Source organism: Thermobia domestica, chromosome 7, assembly GCF_964235325.1.
Source record: "Thermobia domestica chromosome 7, izTheDome1.hap1.1, whole genome shotgun sequence".
NCBI lineage: Eukaryota > Metazoa > Arthropoda > Insecta > Zygentoma > Lepismatidae > Thermobia > Thermobia domestica.
In genome coordinates, this window is record NC_137460.1 from 93052300 (window position 1) to 93068528 (window position 16229).

Here is a 16229-nt window from a genome sequence, read left to right on the forward strand (position 1 = left end):
TCTGTGCTACAGAATTATCATACTCGTACGAAGTAAAATACCACCAAGAGTAAAGATACTCGTATTGTTCCTCTGTGCAAACAATTCAACAATGCAAAGAACTTTGATTCGCCATTTTGAAGATAAGCATCTCGTGTAAGCATAACAAGACATGTAAGGCCAAATTAAGTTAAACACCTGAACAGGCCAAACGACTTGCACCACTGGTACCCCGAACGTAATTCGGCAGGTTAAGGCTTTTTTTGTGTGATACAAATCCAGCAATATAATGGATATCTTCGTTGTAGTTTGAGGAGCTCGGTGATTATTATTAACTAGGACATGCATCTAGCCAAATCAGCGTATGCGTAAAGTAAATTATATATTCTCGATGGAGGATCACTGCTTGATAGAATACCTTGGAAGGCCTTTGGCACTTTAGACACTATAGCAACAACATACGCAGAATTTACGATCAGAAATTATGGGAGAGTGCTATAGTGTTTGATGGTTATGGAGCTATACCACTTGTATCAAGGACTGTGAAAATCGGAGACGGGATATGATCTCATGATTTCAGCCCATTGATTAATTTCACACAGAATACTACATGCACAGGCAATGAAGAAAAATTTCTTCGGAATTTTGAGAATAAGCCACGAATGATCAAACTAATATCCGATAAGTTGATTGAAAGAGGTTGTAGAGTTATCTATGACGATGCTGATGTAACTATTGTCAGGAAGCAGTTCAATACTCAACACATGCAAATACAATAGTTGTAGGAAAAGATATCATCTGCTAGTGGTTCTTTTATATTATGCTTCTAATAGTGACATCAATCGCAAAAAGAGTGAAACTCAAATGTATGATGTACATTCCATTCAGGATGTGCTAGGAAAAGAAGTATGTGAATGTCTACTTTTCTTACGTTCTCTCACAGGCTGTGACAATACATCGCATATCTATGGACTTGGCAAAACTACAGCATTTAACAAGTTTCTACAGTGTAGTGATTTAAGACAAATTGCAAAACTTTCTGCACAATGAACAAAACGCAGAAGGAAATAGAAAATGCTGGGCAAAGAGCACTTTTGATGATCATGCGTGGCAAGAAAAGTGAAACAGTACAAGTATTTAGAATCCGTATTTTTAAGGAAAAAGTTTCATCATCTAAGTGTTTTGTAAAACCGAGTGAAGTAACTCAAGTGGTAGAGCGTTGGCTTCACATTCGGGAGGTCGTGGGTTCGAATCCTGCTGTCGACCATCCTGACTGAGGTTTTCCAGGGTTTCCCTCAGTCCTACCAGGCAAATGCCGGGATGGTACCTACTAAACAGGCCTGGCCGATACCTTCCCAAATCCTTTCCATTGTTATTGTTGTTGTTGAATATCCAGTGTAAAATGGCCTCTGAGTTGTATCTGGTGATTGTTAGATAAATAAATAAAAAAAAAAACAAATCTCCCGCTTTTCATAGATTCAGCACTTATATATCATTCATCTAGATGCTATTATCATATCTTGTGTGGAAAGAAGAGCATACACGTGAAAATCCATGTTCTTAGTGATGGAAGTTGAGTAATAATCAATACTACACAGTTTTGAGTGATTTACCCACAGCACCTTGTTCTTTGTTATTATCCGTTATAAATGCATTAAAAATTGTATAAGCTTGCATTGCACTTGCAAAAGCGTTGATTTACATTGCACTGATGTATGTGGCCAATGCCACGAAACTGAATGTGAAAACTGTCCTTAAGAACAGCTGAGCGAAAGTAATCTGGAAGACTCAGACACTGAATAAAGGTGCAAGTTAAATTAACGCTTTGTTAATTTTTTTGTTTTTAAATTCTTTTGTGATCAGTCTATTTTTGATCAATGATCAGTTTATTTTTTAAAAACAAGCTCTGTTCATTAAAAGATCAGCTTAAGACTTGAAACTTCACTACTAATTTACTGGTTTTTAAACGAAATAAAATTTTATAACTAAATACTGATTCGGCAGGTGTTCATTTGAATATAAGCTGGTAAACTCAACAATTTTGTTTTCAAAGACCTAAATCTAAATACTGATTCATTAAGTGAACAATATTTACGAGTTCCTAACAATCTAAGTGCAGTAGCAGTCAAATAATAGCAATGGTGTAATTATATCTGAGGAAATTGAGGAGCATCTCGACGGTTGTATTCGATCGACCTTTTTAGACATGTCCCGCGGATGGATTTTGTGTATGTTATAGGGGAAGCATATTAGTATACTGTGCCCAAATATCTCTTCTGTTTCAATTTGTTCTAGGTATGACCCTATATTTACGTATTTCTACTACACTATATCACAATTTATGCTTATAAGATTCCTTTATATACGATAAATTATAATCGTTCCTCCTAACAACACATGTCGAATTTTACTATCGAAAAAAAAAATGAACTTTTACTCTCATAATTCGTTTACATGACCCAAGAGAGCCTATTATAATATACCTGTCACAATAAAGGAATACTCTAAACAATCAATGATTTTCATAGCTGCAATGTCAAAGTTTGTGAGAGGAATCTTTTGAGTGCATGCAGTAACAAGTGATAAAAATCCTTTTTTTTTTTTTTTTTCAGATTATACTGTTTTTTTCAAATCTTCCAGGAATGTCTATTTCGAAGATGATTATATAAGAAAACAAGTGAATCCCAGAAAAGTGTTGCTAAGTGAGGTTCTAGAGAGAACCGAAATTATATAATTAAACACACACAAAAAAATTAAATTTGAATACAGAGGAGAGTGACATACAATTTATTTAGTGTTATGTATCCTATAGCGCCCATGAATACGTATTTACTGACTGCAACTTATTTTCGTTGACCTGGCCTAGTTCCAAGTCGCTCGCCGACGACACAGTTCTGTAGCTGGTGGCACCTCTCATGAATGTCTTACAACTGGAGTGTATAGTAAAGACATTGTGCACGCTTACGATAACAGTTTTTGAGTCGCGACAGAACACTGTTGACATCTACAGCAAACGGTGTTGTATTGCGAACACTAGATTATGGGTTACAGTTTTCCCTGCAGAAAACGCTCTGAGAGCACCCACACGCGCGTTAAAATAATGTTCTTCACAAAACTGATTTATGAATTTCGCCATGTGGCAACGAAGACGCCAAATATAGCGGTTTAGAAATCCCGTACCACAAAGTAATGCCATAAGCCTTTTCCGAACCAATAGCCTAAATATAGCAACAGGGTGTTGAAAAACTTTAGTTTAACGACCTACGGAAATCTTTAACTTTTACGTCCCACGGTTATGCCGGTTAGGCTAAAAGAGACGGTGATAATGAGAGATGAGTGAAATGGTGGAATGAAGAAAGTGGGAGGAAACGGGAGAACCCCGAGAAAACCCACGAGCACGGTGTTTGTCCACCACAAAGTTCACTTGGCGGGGGCTGGGATCGAACCCGGGACCCCAAGCACCAGAGGTGAACGCTCTACCACTGAGCCACCGCGCCCCCCTTTAACGACCTACGGTTATGCTACTTAGGCTAAAGGAGACGGATGATTAACGAAAGTAAATGATAGTTAACTCAAATCTTCTCTGCTCTCCCACCGAGAATCCAACCCGGGACCACATGCACCAAAGGTGCGCACGCGCTAGCCACTAGACCAGCGGGAACGGATAAGAAGAATTCTTGAATTTGGCTTTTGAGGTTAGCAATATTGTATGTAATGAATTGCCAGGAGCAAAAGTCATAATGAAACCTGCTCAACAGTGTATCCACTGAAAAAACAAAAAGTTATTTGTAAAACGTATCCCCCATTTTACGTTATTTGCTTGAATTAATCATATCATTACGAACTGAACACATAGACCTGACACAAGGGGGTACCTATCTCAAGCTACTTCAACATGCAAGCCGCTCTGAACTGAACTCAAGAAGTTCCCGACGTGCAATGCTGTGGACACAGCCTCTTTTGGCAAGCTCGGCCACCATACAGCAATTCTTCTTCCTTGCACCATGGACTACTTCTCAAAAAAATCGTTCATTCACAGTAATCACAGATAAATAAACTATCACATACACATCGAGCCGAGTTTATTTCTGATTGATCTCGTCCGTCCACCAAATTTCGTTCAGATCCAGCCAGGCAACTCAACCTGAGTTTGTCCCTAGCCAAGCTTGCCACCAAATATATAGCGATCTTTTCTCCTTACATGATGGGCTACTTGCACATCAAATTTGGTTTAGAATATATATATATATATATATATATATATATATATATATATATATATATATATATATATATATATATATATATATATATATATATATATATATATATACACAAGGTGTTAATGTACTATACCGACAAACTGTAAGGGGTGATTCCTCACATCAAAATAAGAGAAAAAGTTCATTTGAACGTATGGTGAAAGTGCATAATTTCAGAACTAGGGCTGTCCAAAATCGCAAAAAGCTAAATTTCAATAGGCCCTATTTCGAATTTCAGAAACTGTAGATAATGGTTCTTATCGGCGTAAAGGAAGCAGGCATACACAATCCAAAAGTGCATATTTCATCAATTGTCAATAGGTGTAGAGAGTGTTCCATACAGGGTGTAATTCTCAGACATGTTTCCAATGGAATTTTTACATATACTCTGATCTCAAGAAGGGTCTAAAGTAGACAGAAGGTAAACCTTGACAATAATGGACATCCAATGTTTCGGAGGGAAGGCGGAAGTGTTAGGAACCGGCAGCCCCATGTTTCTTTGTGTTTGGAATAACGTGTGATATGTATTTCTTTACTTATATTTCGTATATTTCATGTTTTCTTTACTTATAAGAGTGAAAGAAAACATCGCATCATGCGTTTTCCCCGAGTACAAGAGACCGTGCTGCTGAAGATCCTTAACACTTCCGACATCGTGCCAAAGGATTCTGTGTTCACTGCTATCAAGGCTTATCGTTTGCCTACTTTGGACCAATCAAAGTCAGAGCATATCTCAAAATTCGGTTGATGGCATGTCTGGGAATTTCACCCTGCAAGGTATAATCCGTAAACCCATTGAACCTTAATGAAATATGCATTTTGGATTGCGTATGCGTAAACGCTCATAAGGACCCCCCATCCACAGTCTCTCGAATTCGAAATAAGTCCTCTTGAAATTTGGCTTCAGCGAGTTTTTGGATAACCCTAGCTTTAAAACTATGCACTTTTCACCATACGTTCAAATGAACTTTTTCTCTTATTTTGATGTGAGGAACCACCTCTTAAAGTTTGTCGGTATACTCCATTAACACCCTATATATATAAATGGGGTACTTTATTTCTCGGAACATAGGGTGACCTCATACATATGGGAGGTGCAGGTGTAATTTGGCGCACCACATTAGAAAATTTACACCTAAAATTCAATTCTCTGCATTAAAAGACATGTTTATAAGGAACAAATTTCTGTAGGCGACAGAATTAAATACGAAGTACTACAGCCGTATTTTAGGTTTACAAGTGTAGGATTACTTAGTCTAAAATCATTACAAGTGCTTTACGAAGGATAAAAACAAGTGAGTGAAGTATATTAGTTATTATTTTCCATCGGCGGCATACTTCTGCACAGTGTACAAAAACTGTATTGTATGTTTCCAAGTGAAGCGTTACTAATATGAAACCATGACAAGCGCTAGTATCATCGCCAAAACCCATTTTTTTACACTGCCCTCGCTTGCGCGCATATCCACCATCGTTGACGCGCCTAGTTCCTTCGGACGTACCCCGTGTAGGCCAACCAGCTTCAACCTGCCTTCACTCGGTTAGATAGCATTCATGCTTTTTCGTGGCCACCTAGCACAGGTTGTTTGTATTGTTTACAACGTACTTTTTATGCTACACATCCGAAAACCGTAATTCTACGCAAATCGTAAAAGAAACGTAATTTTTGAAGAATCTCTCTTGGCTACCTTGAATTTTATCTATGCCAAGTGCAAGGTTGGCTGGTTTAAACCAAGGTGGTTTAAACCAAGGTTTAAACCAGCTGGTTTTTTCAAAAAAACCAACTGGTTTAAACCAAAAAACGAAAAATGTTCGTAAAAGTGTAAGTGTTTGTAAAATCTTGATGAACACACATTTGTGGGCTATCACGTTTCACTCCCGTATATTATTCGTATTATATTCAGACCTAAATTCCCCATTCATTACTCAAAAAGATTATACTACAAAAGCAACTTTTTAAAATATAAGTTTATAAATGTTTGTTTTGTGATTTTTTTGTAGTTATTATTGTTGTGTAATTGCAATCAAAGAAAAATTCTAAATATTGTTTCGTTTCAATGTTTACTATTGATAAAATACATCGAAATGGCATACTTTTGTGTGTGTGTGGGGAGGGGGACATACAGACCCCACGAGAGGCATTTAGTGAAATGAGAAGTATCTTTGGTATATATTTATGTATAAATGAGTCTGAGCCAAAGTGGACTCAAATAATTCGTATCTTTATACACTTTTCTTACTGATATGCATATTAAGTCGTTGTATTTCTTTAATTTGGACCAATAAAAGTCGTTGTTAACTAACTTGAACTAAATTAGTTCTTCTGTACTCCGTAGTACTTCGAAATTGTCCATATGTAATTCTGTATAAGGGTTTCACTTGTGCAACTGTGTATCTTTTTGTCCTTCTGAAATGACTCTTGATAGTTATATTAAGAAACATGTAAAGATCAGTACAACGTATTTTTATCAGGATTCCTTCGTGAGTGAGTCGGCAGACGTATCGCATTTGTGGCCAATTAGTCCTGGTTCCGAGTTCCAATGGAGGACAATTTCTCTCGGATGTAACTCGAGAAGCAGTTTTTATTCCGCTGTAAGCTTATGTGACCCCTTCCAGCATAACCCGGTTGTTGCATAATAACATCAAGGCGAAACAAACTTATTTCTGTCCATATATGATATGAATATATAGAGCAAATTATTTAAACCAAATAAACCTGGTTTAAACCAAAAAAACCTGGTTTAAACCAAAAAAAACGGTTTTTTTGTTTTTTTTTAATAAAAACCATGGTTTTTGCCAACCCTGGCCAAGTGAGATAATTTCATGTCGGCCAGTGGAAACCTTTTAGGGGGCAATAGAAAGGAAATTAGTGAAAGAATTTCACTTTCAACAATCTTTGCTAGTTGTGCGCCAAAAGTAAACCTGTTCGATACATACACACACACACAGACATATAAACTTGGAGTGAAACTTTAAGCTCCCGCACTCTTGCACCGAAGTTAACAAATATTAAATCTGAAAAAAAAAAAAAATCAAACATCTAGCATAGTACGCGAGCTGTGTGTGAATAATACGTTCTTCACGTTCTACACTACTAATGATTTTTTGTTGACTGATCCTAAAAATATGAAAGCCGTCCTACTTAATACTGGTGTGTCGCGGTCATCTTTGTAACATATTTTGAATACTATAATTGATATAGCAATTTATGTTTATGTACTGCAAAAGGCAGGGGAGACAGTTTAAGGGGTGGGGGGCCAAAACTGGCACACAAAAAAAGCATGATATACAGAAGTGAGTTGATAGTTGTTACAGGCAATTGATGTTCGAGTAAAGCGTGTGAAAATTTTAACTAATTTAGTGCTAGATTACCGAACTTCAACTTTATTGTGACATATGTGGGAAAAGAATGTGAATTATACGTAACGAAGACACAAAACAACGTCCTTAACCTAACATAATTTAACGTATGAAACCATATAAGAACCGAATGTGAGTAGAATATCGCAAAAAAGTAGGTGAGAAAGCTGGTTCCCCATCGCTAAACAAAGGCCAAGGCAGGATTCTAGAACACCAGTTCAAATCCATGGCTACTAACCTAACTTCACCTAGAGTTCGGACCAGCATTGTAGAACCTTCCCACTGTAAAAGTTAAGGATGTAGAATGCTGGCCGCACATATAGGTGAGGGTGACTTATTAGCCATGTTTGTTCCTTTCTTTATCAAAGCCCAATGCTCAATTCACAACGTAATGCCGAGCAAGTGAGAGCGAGTGAAGGCGGGTTAGTAACCAGATTGATTACCTTCTCTATTACGATTCAATGGGAATGCGGGGCAGTGTTCTGGAACACTGTCCAAACGCTATGTAGCTCTTTTAGTAATATACTATTCTGAGTATTACTATTATTTCATTTTAGTGTTTTACCATATTCATTATGCAGCTGTTATTTTTTTGTATTACTATCTGCTATATAGCCTACTTCATATTTTTGGATTGGATTGGATTGCTTTCAGCATCGAAACTATGAGAAGTGGACCTACAGTTTAATATGAAATCCAAACATGAGCACCGGGAATCGAACCCAGGTCTCCCGCCCCGAAGACGCGTACGCTAAGCACATAGCCACGAGGAAAGTCTACTTATTTTTTTTTTTTATCAGCATTTGTATTATCTTGAATATTAACAACACATTGAGTCAAAAAACGCTATATTTAACATGGTACGAGTTCAGATCGAAGGGTGCGGGGATAGGCAGATGACACTTGGGGAAGTCTCCGTGTGAGAAAGACGTCTGAGTAGAATTAGTAAGTTTAGTATATTCGGCTAGGTTACGTAAGATAGACCTCTATCATGAAACTACTACGCCATTAATTAAGAAATACGCATAAATATTTAAATAGCCTAATATACTTTTTCTGGAATTTAATGTGTGAAATATTGAATTTCATGTCGCAGCGTGCTAAATTTGCACCGAAATTGGAATCTGAAACGTGATTAGAAAGGAAACTTTCTTCATTGTAACAAACACTAGGATGTGTTTATTAACTGTCAAGTACTTGCACTAATTGAACTAAGCCTTGTACCTAAAACTGAAAATTCTATCTTTAGATTATTAATGCAACTTTAAATTCATTTAAAATTTCTTTGACATATTTATATTGAACGCTATATAGGGTATTAATACGTGTAATTTAATAAATAAATCCCTATGTATCTAAACTATTGTTCTAAAGTTCAATAAAAAAAAATTTAAAAAAATGAAAAGTTTAATTGATTACTTCAAGACATTTTGTCATTTTTCTTTTTGGAGCACGTATTAAGACTCGGAACTCTAATTTCAAAAATATAAGCAATATATTCATCTTCCCCAAAAAAATTCTGACTACGTAAAGATAACTGCTTATCTCGGTTGACGCGTACTCCTTTACGGTTTCACGGACTCATTACTGCGTCCAACCTCGGAAGTTCTATTTCAAAAATGAACAATTCATGGCAGCAGGTGTTTCAATAATGCATCAACATTTTTTAAAATATCTCAATAAATAAAACGAAATGTACACTGAAACTTATTTCCTACTTACCACGCTCGTTTGGCTTAAAGCCATTTGCGTAATTTCTAACTTTAACGCTCTAAATGTATTAACTTGCAGCCATGGACTGGGGCTTCAAAGAAGCCAGCTTCGTTCGTCTCCGCGTCTCTTTTATACTCCCTTCACCCAGCCATTCCACTCTAGAGGGTGCTGGGAAACGTCCACGTTACGAGCAAATAGTTCTTAATATAACACCTCTATTACTCTGTAATTATCGTATATATATAAATGTATATAGGCCTTACAATTAACAGCACTCTTACAAATATTTTACAATTTGTTTAATTTAAATTACATTCAATTAAAATAATAAATTCATTGTCAATACAAGTATGATCAAAATGGCGATCGCGCATATATGAAAAATTGCTATTATAATTCAAATATATATTTTAATTCAAATCTAAACTATAAGGACATTATTGGTATTTTCGAAAGTTACAATGGAATTTGGTATAAATATAAATCACTTTTAACTTAAAGTACTCTTGGATTTTATTAAATAAGATATAACTATACCGAAATACAACTAGTCTTACTTATAAATTTATCATACATATGAGAGAGAATAGCCATAGCTGCTAACACTATAGGAAACATACACTGTATTGTCTGATGACCGACATCTAAAGCCTACGGTCCATTTCTGTAACGATTAGCGTCAACGCAACATAAATCTGCGCTTTAGTTTGCGATAAAAGGCAGAGCCGCAACTAGGAGCGTAAGCAGGGCACGTATAAATTGGGGTGCCGAATTTCGTGTTTACCCCAGATGTCACAAACCTTAATTGTGATCATTACAATAGCATAGCAATTATAATTGATATATGGAGGCTTTGCGTTGCGCTCCGCAATTTTGAATTGAATTGAAATGAAATGAAATCTTTGAAAAATGCTTTATTGAAGCGGGCGAAGTTCAGCATATTGCTGCTTTACCACCTGACCCTTGTCAAGGAAATACATTCAGTTATACAAAAAAAAAAAAAATAAAATCAATTAAGTACAAAAGATATGGTGATATGCCACAAAAAATAGAAGTATATTAAGATGATGAAAAAAGAAAAGAAAAAAGTGATACTTTTAACAAAACCACACAAGTACTACGAGTGAAGAAAGAAAGAAAAAAGCGTAAACCGATTAATAACATGGAGACAAAATAAGGTTATGTTTGTCATTGACAATGTGGGGGGAGGGATGATTAAATATCTCTACAATGCATGATAATTTATATTTTAAAAAATGAAGCAAGTCCTTTTTGTATAGTCTGTCCGAAATATGGAACCAGTGGCGTATTTAGGGGGGGGGCTTAAGCCCGGAAGCCCCCCCCCGAAATCTTACTTACTATAGTGAAATATATGAAATATCTTGCAGAATTTTCACATTTTCAGGCAAAGCCCCCCCCCGAAACTAAGCAAAGCCCCTCCCGAAACAAAATCGTAAATACGCCACTGTATGGAACCCTATAAATAAAAAATATAGCCGCAAAATAGAAATGATACAATCAAAATTCGCAAGGTATTTATTTTCAAGGAAAGAGGCATATATCCTAAATTTGAAACATATTAATGTTTAATTAAACAACTGAACATTGTATCCCCCGAAAGCAGAAGAAAAGTTCAGTTTACTCTGCCTTCTATACAACATTCTATTCAACATAACAAAATCCAAGCGTGGCAAATACTCGAACTTCTGAAACTTAAATTTCCCAACGTTAGAAGGCGTCCAAAAGCTGGCTTATTTCATTGTAGAACATTAAGAACAAATATGATAAAAACCCGCCTATTTTGAGCATGCAACAAATTGTTCAAATAAAAAATATTGATATATTTAGAATGTTCTTCACTAATTAAAAAAAAAAAACTAGAAAATTCTGTAAGTGCCAGAATCGATGATTTACCACTCATTAAAATTATCACTTGTCTGTTTATTCTAATGTTGTCATGTTTATCTGTTTTTGTGAATACTGTAAGTGGGTATCTTTACCTGTAGTATTCATTTCTCTAAATAAATAAATAAAGTCAAGTCTGGTATCTTTTACGTGGTTGAAGTGATAGAACACAATCATTAGTACCCGAAATTAAATTTTGCTGAGGAAATACATTTTTAACATTTTCTTGAAGGAATTAAACCTTTTAGCTTCCTTTACTACATTTGGTAGATCTTTCCATGACCTTGGAGCTAATACTGAAAATGCCGCAGTGATTTGCTTTAGTCTATGGCGTGGAATATCAAACGTTTTTTTTTTTTGGGGGGGGGTGCTAAGTGATTGTGAATAGTTGACTTAGCAGTGAGTTTCTTGTATAAATACGCGGGACGTGTTGTTTTGAGAATTTTATAAATGAGAGAGCAATAATGCAAATGTCGTCTTCTGGACATTGTCAGCATGCTATTGTTGTTCAGAATAGACAAAATATGATCTAATCTTCGTACATTCTAACCAGGGTCGTATCCAAGGGGGCGGGCCCCCTAAATTTTTACAGACCTTCCTAAATTTTTCACGGTAGCCTTGCAAATGAACTATAATATGATGATGAAATGTAATATGGTTCGATCGGGGCCCCCCTACATTTTTGGGCTGGCTACCGGCATGATTCTAACAGAAGCGGATGCATGAATTTTGTACCTTTTGTATCAGAATACCATTGCTTTTTGTAAGAAGTGGGCCATAGCCTATACACAGTGGCGTATTTACGATTTTGTTTCGGGAGGGGCTTTGCTAACTTTCGGGAGGGGGGCTTTGCCTGGAAATGTGAACATTCTGCAAGATATTTCATTTACTTTACTATACTAAGTAACATTTCGGGGGGGCTTAAGCCCGGAAGCCACCCCCCTAAATACGCCACTGCCTATACAATATCACAATAATCCAATAAAGTAACTTTGTATCTTTGAACATATAATCTCGTATTTTGTGCAAGTTTCTTACTTTTTTTTCACTTTTGTGCAATTTTAATAAAGGCTGGCGTGGAATAAAACCTCTGGAGATAGCAGTGTTGGGCAAATTTCAATTGAATTAACAATTAACAATTAATCTGTAAATTTAATTGTTAATTGCAATTAACAATTGAAATAAGTAATGGTTAATTGTTAATTGCAGTTGGCCATTGAAAAAGGAGAATCAATTGCAATTGATCAATTGATTGAAAGTAATTGCAGTGGAAAGTAATTGCAATTGAATTCTGTAATTGAATTGCAATTGAAATTAATTGGCAATTGATTCAATTGCAATTGATTTCCACAGCAATTATTTTCAATTGATTGATCAATTGCAATTGATTTTCACTGATTAATTTTCAACACTGTAGTTCAGAGAGGGCGTGGGGCAATGAAAACTTTATCCACGACCAATTGACTCACCACCCGTCGTGACCCACGACCCACCGTGACCCACTCTGACCCACCACCCATCATAAACCACTCTTACCCACTGTGACCCACAGACCCACCGAAACCCAATGTCATCAACTCTGACCCATGATTCACGCCCTATTCTCTACTGACTAAAGAGTTTAAACTTGTAATAAAACAAGCCTATAAAATTTTCACTCATCGGAGTTTGAATTTCTACGATCAATCGCTCAAGCACCGCACTAATACAATAACGGCGGATCTGACATTTCTAATATAAATAAAATAGAGTTTGTTCGTGTGTCTGTCTGTCTATCTTTGTGCGGCCTGTGGACGAGACGAGTGGACCGAAACTTTTCAAAATTTGATCACGGGTAGCTTGGTCTAGGCCCCAGACCAAGACGGAGTTTTTTTTTTTTAATTCCTTACTAGGTGGTCTCCAGGGGACGTTTACCGGGACCGGCCTGGAGACCAGAAAAGTCGACCGAGAGTTACCAAATTTTGGTCAAAGATACCTTGGTCCAGGTTCCACACCAAGGCAAAGCGTTTTCAACAAAATTCGAACCAGGGGGTCTCAGGGGGGCCTTTACCGGGACATGTAAAAGTAGAACGATATCAGTGTCGATTTCATAGTTTTCGCGGTCGCTGAGATCAATGGTGAACCTTCGATCGCATTAACTTCCAAATTCACCGTATTCGGCTGTGGGCCGTGGGTCAACGGGAAGGGGATACCGAAACGTAAAAGTAATCCAAAATGACCGATATTAGTGTCAAATCCATGGTTTTCGCGGTTGCTCATATCAATGGCGACACTACCATTAGCGATGACTTTAAAATTCATCCACCGTTGTATGCGGGCCTTGGGTCACCAGAGGGGGGAATTCCGAGACATGTAAAAATAATCGAAAATGACCGATAATCATGTCAAATCCATAGTTTTCGGGATAGCTGAGCTCAATGGTGAAACTCAAGACCGCGTTTACTTTCATATTTAGCCCCCATCAGCTAAGAAAGGGGGCATTATAAAGGGGATCACGAGACATGTAAAAATAATCCACAATGGCCGATGTCAAATCCATAGTTTTCGCGGTGGCTGAGATCAATGATGATACTTTCATTTGCGATGATCTTCAAATTTAGCCACCATTGTATGCGGGCCGGGAGTCACCGGAGGTGGGGAATTGCGAGACATGTAAAAATAATGGAAAGTGGCCGATATTAGTGTCAAATCCATAGTTTTCGCTGTCGCTGAGATGAATGGTGATACTTCCACAGGCGTTGACTTCCAAATACAGCCCCCATCGGCTGTGGGCCAGAGGCATTGTTTTTTTCAAAATTGGAACCAGAGGATTATAGGGACTTTTACCGGCATATGTAAAAAGTAGTAGAAAATGGCAGATGTTAGTATCACATTCATAGTTTTCGCGGTATTGGTTGGGGGTTGGTGGGGGCCAGAGGAGATTTTTTCACAATATGAACCAAGGGGGTCTGAGGGGTGGTTCACCGGGACATGTAGAAGTAGTAGAATTTGTTTCGAATCCATATTTATTGGGGTTGCTCAGACGTATAGTAACACCCCCGATAGTGTATACGTTCAAATTCAGCCCCCATCGGCCTTCCCAATGAAAAAACATGTACGGAAACGGTTGTTGGATATATATTCAAACAAAATATATCCAATTTTAGAAAGGTTTTTTAATTGTTCTCCCGTTGTTCAGTTCGTTTACATTGATATTTTATCTGATCCATGCGAAGAACGGGCATAACAGCTAGTACGAAATGGTAAAGTGTTTGTTATGGAACAAATTACAATGAATTCAATTATATAGATAATAATTATAATTAATAATTATTTCCTTGTTGAATTATAGATACTTTTCAGTGGAAAACTGAATAAAATTTAAAAGTCCAAAATCAACGTAAAGGAAAAATGTATAAAATTTTCCATATAATTAAGCTTACAAACTTAAATGGAAATTTAGCTTAATTACATGGAAATTTTTTGCGTCGTTTTGTGCGCCTATTTCCTCGTTTTCTGCGTCACCGGAAATGGGTCAATGTTATCCTACAAATATGGCGGAACAAGTTAATGCTGTTCCGTCAGGAACGATTTCGAGGTCGTTTCCTTCACATCATCTTGTGCGTGTTTTCTACCGTTTTGTAAGCCTATTTCCACGTTTTGTGAATCAATGGTAGTGGGTCAAAATGGGCATTCAAAGTGGGAAGAAAAATGATCCACTCTCCCACCAGTATCGAATTTCAAGGTCGCTTTTGCGCATTGTTTAGTGCATGTTTTTACCGTTTCTGCGCATATTTTCACGTTTTGTAGGCCAACAAAAGTGGGTCAATGCGGGAGACCCGGGTTCGTTTCCCGGCGGGAGCTCATGTGGTTCGGATTCCACGTTAATCAGTAGGTCCACGTCTCATATAGCCTCGCTGCTGAACGGGACGTAAAACTCAAAATCAATCAATCAATCAAAAGTGGGTCAAAGACGACCTACCAATATGGCAGAAAAAGACATATCCATTCCACTTTCAAGATCCATTTTGACCCTCTCCCACTGATGCACAAAGCGACACAAATCATGCCTAAAAAATGTGAAGAAAACGACCTCGACATTCGATGGTGACGGAACAGCATTATGTTATTCCGCTATACTTGTAGGCCCTTTTGACCCATTTTTGTTGTCGCACTAACGTGGAAATAGGAGCACAAAACAGTACAAAGCAGGCACTATACGATGCGAAAGAAACGACCTCCAAATTCGATAGTGGCGGAACAATGGCTCTATTTCCTCACACATTGATGGACCATTTTGACGCATTTCTGGTGATCCTTAAAACGTGCAAGTAGGCGAACAGAACGGTACAAAATACACACTAAACGATGCGAAAGAACCAACCCCGAAATTCGATAGTGGCGGAACAGTGAGCCATTTAACTCCCACTTTAAAGCCCCGTTTAACTCACCTCGGGTGATGCACAAGACAAGAAATAGGCGCAGAAAACTTTAAAAAAAAGGGCACTAAACGATGCGAAAGAAACGACCTAGAAATTCGATAGTGTCGGAAAAATGGGTCATTTTGGTCACACTTTGGAGGCCCATTTTGACACACTTCTGGTGACTCGCAAAACGTGGAAATAAGGGCACGAAACGGCACAAAACATTCACTAGTCGATGCAAAAGGAAGGACCTCAAAATTCGGTAGTGGCGGAGAAGTGGGTGATTTTCGTCCCACCTTCGAGGCCATTTTGACCGTCTTCCAGTAACCCACAAAACGTCGAAATAGGCGCACAAAAGGGTACGCGATGTGAAATTAACGACCTCGAGATTTAATAGTGGCGGAACTCTTGGTCATTTTCGTCCCACCTTGGGGATTCATTTTAACCCACTTCCCATGACGCACAAAACGGAAGTAGACGCACAAAACGGCACAAAACGATGTGAAGGAAACGAACTCGAAATTCATTGGTGATGGAAGAGCAATAATTTGTTCCGCCATATTTGTAGGCCCATTTTGACCCAGTTCCGGTGATGCACAAAATGTGG

The 16229-nt window shown here is 37.5% G+C and overlaps 1 protein-coding gene across 2 annotated transcripts in view; it reads right to left on the reverse strand.

The window, feature by feature from the left end:
- TfIIA-L (transcription factor IIA L) overlaps positions 1-9481 on the reverse strand; it is a 65125-nt gene extending 55644 nt beyond the window's left edge. For both annotated transcript variants that reach the window (XM_081765037.1, XM_081765036.1), the window contains exon 1: positions 9324-9481. In XM_081765037.1, the coding sequence (XP_081621163.1) occupies positions 9324-9347 (24 nt within the window). In that variant the 5' untranslated portion in view covers positions 9348-9481. The remainder of the gene's footprint in view (positions 1-9323) is intronic.
- Positions 9482-16229: the final 6748 nt, after the last annotated feature.